The following is a 12041-nucleotide window of genomic DNA, read 5'->3' on the forward strand; positions in this document are numbered from 1 at the left end:
CTATTTAACAAAATGAAAATGAGAAAAAAAAAGGCAAAAAAAAAATATTTTTTATTTACACAAAAAATTACAAAACTAAACAAAACAAAAACGTTATCTATTAGAGCAATTTGTAAAAAGGACAAAGAAATCTTGAAAGTTACAGATGGAAATTTTAAATAATTTACAGCATACAAATACAGTTGGTGTTGTAGGTAAAGTAAAGTAACCTGTTAGTCAACATAGAAAGTTTTAGTCAAGAATCTCCAGACTTTACCAATTAAAAGTATTCAACATGATGACAGTAGTCCAATAGTCTAACATCAATCCTTTGACAAGCTATGAAATATAGTGTCCTATTGGGCTAACAGGCACACATGTTTTTGTGCACTTGCAAAACACCCAAATAGGGCTAGAGTAACAAAACAAAAGTAAGAAGTTCAAAACAAACAATCATCTTGCATTGACACACAAGTTTTAACTGAGTGAATACCTGCCTGAGGAAGATTCTCATGAGCCGCTGACCAGACAAGATCCTGAATGAGGAACTGTGAACAAAGCAGCAGCCCATTGAAGTAGATATCCTTCAGAGGCACTGGAAATGGATAAATCACACCATTCGCAATCCTGCATCCAACATAAAAAGGCAAGCCCTATCCTGGAACCCCCAGGATTACATGGCACCACGATTTAGAAGCAGATGCCAAGCAGATGGGTAAGACGTGGGGACAGTTGAAGAGACTTGCCCAGAACCGAGATGCCTGAAGAAGCTGGTTGGTGGCCTATGCCCCAGACGGGACAACAGGCACAGATGAGAGATATGATGAAGATTGTAGAAGTAAACCTTTCCAACACTATTGAATTGAAGATAATGCACCTTTAATCGAACTATTTCATAGTACAGATAAACAAAATTTAAAAATTGAACACTTTAAAAAATACCAGAGTACAAAATATGTTTTTATTATAGTCTCATTGAGCTGTTATTACATACCAGTACATTGTAAAATGGTCTAGAATTTAAACAGCATTTGAAAAACCATTTTTCCCTTCCCCTGGGCCTAAAACTTTTAAAGCCTATAGAATTACACTTGTCAATGATAATGCCACCTATGCTCTTCCCTCCCTTTGCTTAACATTAATGCCTAATAAGGTTACTCTCTCAAATCTATCTCATTTATCCAAATCACAAAAAAGATCAGCTAATTAACAGTGATGATTATTAATCTGGTAAACATTCATCCACCTAATTAAAAAATCTATCATTTGCCATTCAATATTTTCAAAGTTTGACAATCCTAATGAGTGATGTCACTTGCATATAGCTGCTTTCAAAACCAACTTAATGAACAAACAAAGCCTTAGGAATATAGTGTGATAATAAAACTCAAGTCAATATATAGGTAGGTGCTAACTCACATAAAACTGCTTTACATTTTATATAAAAAAATATTTATTAATACATACATTAAGCAAATGTTTCTTTAAAAAAAAAAAATAAAGTGGGAGAGCCAGCTATAAGTTTTTAAAGCTCTATTCTTGATCAAACATTAACAGCACAAAGCAAAAATAGACCAGCTACATAATGAGACTAGATGTTGAATGATGGATTTAGCTAACATTTTGGTAAAAATCTGTCTCACACCAGTGCAACACTAGGGCTGTCAGCAGAATTTCTAATTTCAAAATGCAGGAATGGAATGGACCGATTTGGATTAAGCAGGTTTCAATTTGCAAAACTCTTGTTCACATGTCATAAACACCTCTGTGCAACTCAAGAAACAATAGAAATATAGTGCAGATATTTTTTTCCTTTTTTTTTTCAGAGCTTCAACTTCACAAACACAAAAAAAAAAAGGGATTTAAAAAAAAATTATATATAGAAATAACCTTATGACCACCATTTAGCAAGTCATCCATGTTACAAGTTTCCAACTCGAATGGGTTAAGTTTTACCTTTTAATTTAGTGTAATCCAACAATTTGAAATGTAGATCACTTCCTGTTGCAATATTTGTAATGCTTAAAGAAACAATCTATATTTGATAGTAACTTAAATTTTGGAAATACACCATTTTAACCCCAACCAAAGTGGATTAATCATTTTATACTCAACAAAACAGAGTTGAGATCTGTTAATGTATCATCCACTTACTGAACAATGAGTGTAATATAAGAAAGACATGTTTATTTCACTTGCTAAAGCAAACCTAAAGGAAATATTCACGAGACCACAATAGTGGTGTTTATTTTCTTCCCTAGCCAGGTGCTTGTTGCAGCTCTCAATGTCAATATCAAGCTGTAAAAAAAGGCCAATAATTTCAAGGGAAACCTAGATGTAGTAATTAAAGCAAAGAATACAGATTAGAAACGTTTTCACATGTTACCAAGCCAGAAAATTAGGGGAAATCAATCTGCCAAAAAAGAAAATGAAAACAAAACTAAATATATTGCTGAAGAAATCACCAGTAACATTTAATAAATATAAGATTTCAAATCGACAAAGTTGTATAAATTTACACCAACGGAAATGTAAATACAAAATACTGACACACATACACACTATAAGATGCTGTGAAATTGTTAGACAAATGATTATGACAACAAATGTTATGTCTTGCTAAAAATTCATTTACTAATTTAAGGTAATTAAAAGATAAGAATTTACATTTTCACAAGATGTTATGTCAATCATTTGTATTTACTGTTGCTAATATAACCCCCACTCACCCCCTAATGCTTAAATTTATATCATAATGATAATAACTATCTAACAGTAATCATATTGCAATTAATTTCAACAGTAAATCAGTTAACACTATTGATGCTTAACACAATGTCATGATTAATAATAATAAAAACATATAATTATGATTGTATATATCTGCTGAAAAAAATACAAAACAAAAGCACTCCAACTTCTAAATACAATAATCATTAAATAAATAATAAAAACAGTTCATGGAATAAAAAAAAAAAAGTTTGTTAATGAGATAAGAATGGTGGCTTGTTAACCTAATGTATTTAAAGACACATATAGTCAGGTTTCAATTTTTAAATGATCTAATTATACAATTAGAACCCACTAACATAATTTATTATCTAACATTGAGTCATTACATTGGATTCTAAATTCCAAAAAGTGTTGAAAAAAAAAAGGATCAAAGTGTATCTCTTATACAAAAGAAAAAGGAAACAACAATTAGTTCATTATAACTACATGACCTATGCTCACAGACTAAGGATTAACAGGAACATGAGAAGAATATCAGTACAGTCCAGGGCATATTTTTAGATTGGCTGGTCACATAAGCTAAGTAAAATTAGCATAAATGAGTGAATTTCAAAAGTTACCAGCCTAATGGGTATATAATTAATGTAACCTTTAGTAGTTACAAGGACTAGTTACAAATTTGCTAAAAATATGCCCCACTCAGTCACAAATTGGTCTCTGGCTAGCCGCCACGAATGCAAGACCTCGATTTTGAGTCTAAGAGACCATAGGCCTGACTATAAGATGCTGTGACTAAACATTACAAGAACGACAGAAAAAGAGCTACAGAAATTAGTATAGAACCAAGAGCACATTTTACAAGCTGGGCCTAAATAAGAAATTACATCATTTTTCATCTTCAGACGCTGTCATTCCTCGCAATGGTCCTTCCTTTCGTTGCTATATTAAAAAGAATAATAAAATAATATTAATTTTACCCTTTTTGTGTATTATTTAGGATATTGATAAAATCAATTGAAAGCTGTAAGATTTATCACAAAGAATATAACATGAACAAAAAACAATGAACTCTTCATTTTATAAAAAAGAAAAAAAACAACAACACTATTACAGAACTAAAAGATTAAAATGGCAGAAGTCTAGCAAAACAAAGCAATGTATGCTTTTCCATGACTCAAATTTTACAGTAGTTGCAATGTGAGTAATGATAAACCTTTGGAATAAATAGTAAGAAGTAGAAATATTCACAATTAGAAACATGGTAAAACATAGTGGAATACATTTTTCTTAGTCCAAGATTAAAGCTCAAAACATCAGATTATACTCACCCTTTCCAGCTCCTCTTTGACCTGCTCTTCCAGCCTTCTAATATCAGCCATTGTCATGCCATGGTATTGGTCAGTCCAGCATACTACTTGACGATTAAAATTCAGAAACAAGCGCTGCTCTTGCTGAAACAGTGACAAGTGACATTTTATGTTAGAACAAAATTGATGCCACTAAAACGAAAACAGATTTTTAGGATTAATAAATCTCAACTTCCATGTAACTTTAGCTCAATCTGAAAAGCCTCAGGGGAAATGGTAAATGGGACATGAGGAGTTTGATATTTCTAGATGTGTCTGTAATTATAACGTGATGGTAAATTTCTTCTATTAATGTCCAAAAAGTTTCGGAATAAGTTACTAAAACATATGATGGTGCGAATATGGTGTGTAGTTTCAAGATGAGTTATATTTACAGAGGCAGCAAAGAGAGCTTCACAAATCCACGAGAGTTTAAACCAGAGCAAAAAAGAGCATGTTATAAGGAGCATGGAAGACTAAAGCAATAATTTTAATTAAAAAAAAAAAAAAAAAGAATTTTTAAGAGAAAAGAAGCAGCTAACCAGCTTAATAATTAAATGAGTTTTTCTAATCTCATCATCATCCTATGGATGTATTACCAGAGGCTGGCTGCTTCCTTTAAAGCTAGGCCAATGATTTCACCTAATTCTAATAAGCACATAACATTTATTATGGGAATTTGTGAAGACCAAATGAAACCCTCATTAGCAGTAACAACTGGGTCAAAGAATCTATATTTGTATGAATGCATTTTAATTAAACAATTTTTTTTTCTTATAAATTGGACTTACGGATAAGATAAAATTCTCCATCCTTTTCTGTAGGCCAAACCACTTAAACCAAACTTTCACTAATTTGTAGCAGCACATAACTGGGCTTACATTGTTCTGAAATACATATCAAGTAATAATGAACCAATGTTAATAATTAGCAACCATAAAAATGCCATTTTAATTAAGTCACATTTATCTTAAAAAAGCCTTAACAAGAACCTTTTAGAATAATAAAAATATTTTGATTATTTTCTCTATTTTGTCTCATATCACCATTTTTTAGTTTAATGTTAATCCAATTATTAGTACTTTAACTGTCATATCCCTAAAAAAATTACCTGAATATTTCAATATGCTTATAATAGCCACAAAAAAAATTAAATAAATTTAAAATTATATTTAAAAAATGTTATATTACCATCCAGTTGCCATTTTTATCATGTGGTAAAGGTGATCGGCCTGCTTTTGGAGAACCAACCAAACAAGGATCCCATTCTGGTTTGTAATCCTGTTACAAAAATAAACAAATTCATTAGTCCCTTTTTTTGTGGACACAATACTTCTAATGTTACCAGTAAAAGAGTTTAAAAGGAAAAAGAATGTAATACAAAATGTACCTATGGCACCCAATCAGATTTCAGGTATCTTTGATGTCGCTCATTTATATTGGCACCAATATGACCCATTTATAAGATTTAAAAAATTAACTAATGTAATTCAGACCTGAAATTCTGCATGGAATAGTCGTTATGACCAAAAAATTTATGAATGTGTTATGTGATCAGGGCAATGAATAATTGCAAATGAACTTAATTTTACCTAAGAATAAAACTCAGGATTATTCCTCAAGATATCTACTATGAATAACAACATGGCTACAAATAGTACAACTACTTTGAAGCCACATCCCATCGCAGAACAAGTTACACTTTACAGAATTAAATAACTTAGACTACCAGCCAATCATATTGAGTACAAGATGGTAAATGAGCACAAACATCTTCAAAAGTGATAGCAAAAAAATTACCCTACCTTTGATGACACCTTGTCATTAGCAACATCCAGTTTTACCACTTGCCTAGCACTTAAATCTCTGCCTGTCAAGCCATGAATCTAAATATTGGGATTTGAAAATAGAACATTGTTATTTTAACAACTCTTCCTTCAATGACAAAAATAATTTATAAAATAATCTATTAAGTTTTTAAACCATTGAGCCTGACATTTCTGGTCAAATATAAAAATCCACAAAATATCAGACTGATATATTATTATGACACAGATAAGTTTATAATGAGTGTAAAAAAAAATAATTTCATCTCAAAATCATAACATGGCATTATCTATTCTTTATTGTTAATTACATTCTAAAAACTTTTTAACAAAAATGTTCATACGGTCAGAACATTAAGACCTTAAAATGTAGAAACTCTATTTACTCATAATAAATCAGTGTTACTATGAAGGAATTAACATAGGACAGAAACATGTTCAAATAAATTTGATGTCAAAATACTTTTTAAACTGCTAAGCTGACAAAAAATGATCACTTACGTTTGGTGTGTTTCCATTGTCTGGGGCATGAAAAGATTCTATAATGATATAAAAATTCTCTTTCATATAATCTGGATTCTGAAAAATATTAATTATTAGATCATAAGTCTTCATCATAAGAAAAACAAATTAAAAGATAATATTTTCTAAAAAAAAAAATCTGGTAACTTAGAACATTTCAGGGGCTCAGATTAGTTTTAATAAATGCTACTCTTATGTATTTCCCCCTTCTAAAATTGACTAGGGGGGAGAGCCACTTGTATGTATTTTTGTTTTCATTTGTTTGCTAAGTCAAAAAAAATCCAGTGACATTTACTGGTTATTCTTTGTTCACGAGGCAGTTGACCAAAAAAATTGGTTGAAATAAAAAATCAAAACCTGTTCACTAAAATTGTCTAAGGGATCTAACTTTAGCATATGCACAAACCTGATGTAGATTGTACTTTTACTAGTTGTTTTCATTTGTTTGCTAAGTCAAAAAAATCCGGTGACATTTACTGGTTATTCTTTGTTCACAAGGCAGTTGACCAAAAAAATTGGTTGAAATGGACTGTATATTTGGCACATAAAAGATTCTTTGTTTGTTTAAAAGGGTGGACAACTTTAGTACATACATACATATATATATATATGCACACACACAAGATGCAACATATAATAGTTATAAGTAAAAATTACACTTATTAATGCTGAAATATGAAACCAGAAAGTCCTGACAAATGTTTTTATTCTTGTTTGCTTTTTGAAGCTTTTAAACATGTTTTTTTTGTTTATCATTTATCATGCTATACTTACTGTGACAACTGTTCTGCAGTATGGATAAGCGTTCCATGCTTGTTCATGAATTTCTAAAGAACCTTTTGGTGCTAAAAGTCGGACAAAAGCAGGAACTTTTCTGTAGAAAGAAAAAGAAATGTATTGGAGTTGGGTTTTTTAAAGTAAAAGTAATCACAATGATCTTTTCTTTATTTACATTTTGATCCTTAATTTGATTGTAGGTCCTAACTACCAACACTAGTATATACAACTTCAAGCTACTTACACCATTACTATAATAAAACTTTTTTATTTTCATTGCTACTGTCTAAATTAGGTCATCTATATCCTCTTTTGTTCACATGATCATCATTTACCAGTGTATTCAAGTATTTATTCATCTTCTACATACTTGCGACAATAAATATAATCCATTTATAATGTTACTATTTCTAATGTCACTTTTTACCCCATGACATCCCCATTAGTAAACTAGTAAAAGTCATTCTGAGTATGCAGGTACTTTCCATTTTCATAATAATCATCCTAAAATACAATGTGAACCCCCCTCCCTTTCCCAAACGTATATTTTTAAAAATCTAGTCAGTGACCTAGTGTAATACTTACTGGGACAAGTGGTAGATTTTATGTGTATATTGCCCTGTTGTGTATTCTCTGCCGTTAGCAAAAAGTTTAGGGTTTGGGGGGTGTGTTGTCTCATCAAAAGGCTCATTAACTCTAACCTCCACACCTTCTCCACCTCCAGTTTCATTTTTACTTGCTTGAGCTACTGACCACAACTGTCCTATATTGTACTGTTGTTTGCAATGGGGGAAAAAAAAGAAACAAGTTAAAAACACAAAGACAAACTAATAAATATATATAATCTTACCAAGAATTTAAAATATAATATGTCCTTTTATTTCTTCACCTTTTAAAGCATCTTTGTCAATGAATGTGAAGTGCTATAAATGGCTTCTATTTAATAGCTCTGACTTTTAAAACAGAGTGGGGTGGTAGGTGGGTTAACAATTTTAAATTTTTTTTTTTCCATTTTAAATTTTCAAACCACAGAGGAGGTTTGTGTCACTACATAACTGATTACAAATCAGTCAAGTTACATGATAGGATGTAATGATAGAATGATGACATGCTTGGCTCAGGATTTTATGTTGCCAAAGTTCTTTTATAACATTACTAGTATTTATGTTAATGTATTTTTTAAATAATTAACATAAGACAAACCAAACAAAAAATAAATAAATGATTCATTAATTGCCTTTAGTAATAAAAATGATGTTCCTGATTCAATTAAAATCATCAAAACAAGTAAATTATTGAAATTGCTAAAAAGGGACTCAACCAAGAAAGATTGGTAAACACATGAAGACTAAATAATTGTCATTGTCAATATAATTAACAAAAATTATTAAAATCAACTCAATGTTTAAATGTGCATCCTTACCTCTTCAACTGACATAGGCAGCACAATACGACTGAAAATAAAAATAACAGCAAAATTAGATTTTTAGGTTTAAATTATAAGAAATAAAATCTTGAATGGTAAGTTAGTGGCTTGTACTTGCATTTATTTATAGATATTTAGCCACTATAACTAGATCTTTACTTCTCTATAGCAAGAATCTGAAGAAGGAGGTAGATTTTAATTCTTTTTAGGCCCTAAAAGTCTAAAGTAGGTAGTTAATCCCAATCACTTAAAAACTGCAAATATTCAATTTTGACAGCTTACAAATTGATCTAGATAGCTTACTATCTAGGCCTAGATCTAAATCTAGATTTAATGGTAATGTGTTTGATCTACATCTAGATCATTATCAAATTTAGAAATACAAGAAACTAGACCTACTTTGACCTACTTATCAAGATTCAAGATCAGAGTACAGACTACTAGATATACAAGTACTAGAAACTAGATCTAGATTAGTAATTTATCTAGATTTAGATTAGTAATTTAGATCTAATTTGATGTATCATGATGAGTAGTCTATACAATTATCCTCCAAGATCCTCTCTTTCTTAGATCGACTTAGTATTATAACTTAACTGACTAGTACTATATATCTAATAAAGAGTCTAGATCTAAGTAATACTACTACTTTGAAACTATTTAAATACTTATAGTCTTATAATATAAAATATATAATAATTATAGATCTATATTAAATAAAAATCTTGATCTAGACCTATATTGTTATAGCTTAGAAATATATATATATATATATATATATATATATATATATATATATATATATATAAATTATATACATACAAAATAATAAAAATAAAACTCATATAGACTATAATCTTATATAATAAAGATGTTACTTCAAAAAAGAAGATGATTACATCCTACGCGTCATGCATTTTAACCAATGACTTAAATTCTGCCAAGTCACTGGTTTTCCTGGCTAGCTCAGGCAAACTATTCCATGCTCTAATAGCACTAGGGAAGAAGGAGTATTTGTACTAATTTGTCCTAGCATATGGGACGAGAAATGTGCCTATAACTAACATATTTTTTATAAACTAGAGTTCAGATTCTAGACTTTAGTCTAAGAGTAAGAGCGTAGTAGTACTACTCAGCTAGACACTAGATATAGAAAATAAAATTAAAATAGATTCTAGACTCTCTAATCTATAAATTAATATACTTAAACTTACTTAAAAGTTTAAGATAATTAGATCTAGAATCTAGTATAGAGTATACATTATAGATATATACAGAATAATAATTAATATAGATCTAGATTTTTCTACTAGAATATATACTAGATATTAAATCTAGAATATAATATATATATATATATAGATCAGTAGATCATACTAGAATTTACTAAATGATAAATTACTAAATTTATTATGACTAGAATCTATATAGATAATAATAATATTTTAAATATAGATCTTACTAATCTTAGATGGGATTATCATTATAGATCTAGTTAATAATAATAATAATAATCTTTATTATCCGTAAGGAAATTTGTCTTACAATTTGTGCATTACACCAAACAAAAAACATTATAACTATAAGAAACCAAAGTGTACATTCACACCAGACTCACTCATAATTTACATGTGACAAAGTTTATACCAGATTGTTCTTATTTAATGATTTGATTGCCAGGTGAACAAAAGAGTGTTTGTGTCTGTTTGTCTTTGCTATCTGTGTCTTGTATCTCTTTTGTGATGGTAAAATCACAAAATCCTGACACAAAGGGTACAAATTACAAGTTAAACTAGATCTAAGAATTCTAGTTATGTTATAGATCTCTATTGACTCTATCTAGTAAAATCTAGTTTTAGAATCCTAGAATAGATTAGTCTGACTTGTGATTAAAGATATAGCTTAAAAAGATTTATTTTTATCTAGATTCTAGTCTAGATCTAGATTAGATTATTATGATGATTATTAATGATTATAATCTAGATAACTAACTTCTACTACTTCTTATACTTCTCTAGTTCTAGACTTTATTCTAGAGTCTAGAGGTCTAGACTGACTAGACTTTATCTATTAGACTATTACCATTACATTTTACATTTTTAGTTCATTTACATTATTATTACCTAGATCTAGCATAGGATGATAGATCAAAGTATTTTATTAGGTCTATATATAGATCTAGATTTAGACTAAATTAGATCATAGATCTAGATTTTCTTGGTCAAATCTAGATTAGGAGAATCTCACTCTCACACTCAGTGTCACTCACGAATCTGGTCAGTCAGTCAAGTCAAGAGTGTCTGTGTAACAGTACTGAGTCCAAAATATTGTTATGAAATCATCCTTGAAAATAAAATTAAGGATAGTGTGAATTTACATACACATTTAAAGGATCTAATTTTACATTCTAAATAATCATTTTACATACAATTCTTTAATTGAGTGAGCTTGTTGTTGCATTTTGTTTCCTTGCCTACGACAACAATTCTATTCCATACACACGGGGTGGGATAGCATCAAAGTGACGTCATGGGTTCCGCCTATTCAAATCTTAGTTTCGCAAGGTTATTTTCACGAATTCTTTTAATTTATTCAAATATTTTGATATATCTAAACATAATGTAACTAAAAAAAATCAAAACAGTTGATTATTATTGTCATTATTTATTCAAATTACGACAAATTGAAAACTAATTCGAAAGCATTATGCACAGCTCAGCTGGTGTTAATACACACTTTTACCGGTGTAGAACAAAAGAAAAAAAAAACATTCTATCTAGTCTAGATCTAGATATTACTAGCCTATATAAGATTGATAGTTACATAATATCTTTAAATTATTAGAATGACGCGTTAAATATTTATTTTAAATAAAATTGTATGTCTATATAGCCTACTTGCAGGGCTGGCCTTGGGCTTAAGTTAAGCAAACATTCTTCGGTTGGTGTGTTTCTCACATGGAACTCAAATTTTTTAAACTCCTCATTTCAACGGTCCCTTGTTCATGCCATGCCCGTTGCCATTTCCACGTCGTCCTGTGGGACATTAGGACTTGGAAGTATATATATATATATATATATATATAAATAATCTTCAACTCTGAACAACAAATCCGAACATGTAAAAAAAATTAGAGGAGGCGCGGTGGCTGAGTGGTAAAGCGCTTGAATTCCGAACCGGGGTCCGGGGTTCGAATTCATTTCGGGATCTTCGGGCGCCTCTGAGTCCACCCAGATCTGATGACATTAGTTGGGGAAAATTAAAGGCGGTTGGTCGTTGTGCTCGCCACATTACACCCTCGTTAACTGGAGGCCACATAACCGTTAGATCGTCTAAGAGCTGAGTTGAAGGCTCTTCGAGCTCTAAGTTTGAAAAAAAAACCCTGTTTGAGCGTCAAACAGTTAAAAAAAAATTGTGTGTACCGCAGTTCTG

At 30.3% G+C, this 12041-nt stretch overlaps 1 protein-coding gene across 1 annotated transcript; it reads right to left on the minus strand.

Moving 5' to 3' along the window:
• Nucleotides 1-118: 118 nt before the first annotated feature.
• On the minus strand, nucleotides 119-11187 carry LOC106056182 (phosphatidylinositol transfer protein alpha isoform-like). Its single transcript, XM_013212797.2, has 10 exons — nucleotides 11038-11187; nucleotides 8607-8637; nucleotides 7769-7956; nucleotides 7181-7280; nucleotides 6386-6463; nucleotides 5864-5944; nucleotides 5250-5339; nucleotides 4850-4945; nucleotides 4041-4163; nucleotides 119-3651 (listed from the first exon to the last, which is right to left on the minus strand). The coding sequence occupies exons 1-10, from the start codon at nucleotides 11067-11069 to the stop codon at nucleotides 3598-3600; spliced, it is 873 nt and encodes a 290-aa protein (XP_013068251.1). The 5' UTR covers nucleotides 11070-11187; the 3' UTR covers nucleotides 119-3597.
• Nucleotides 11188-12041: the final 854 nt, after the last annotated feature.

Source organism: Biomphalaria glabrata, chromosome 12 (genome assembly GCF_947242115.1).
Source record: "Biomphalaria glabrata chromosome 12, xgBioGlab47.1, whole genome shotgun sequence".
NCBI classification, from domain to species: Eukaryota; Metazoa; Mollusca; class Gastropoda; family Planorbidae; genus Biomphalaria; species Biomphalaria glabrata.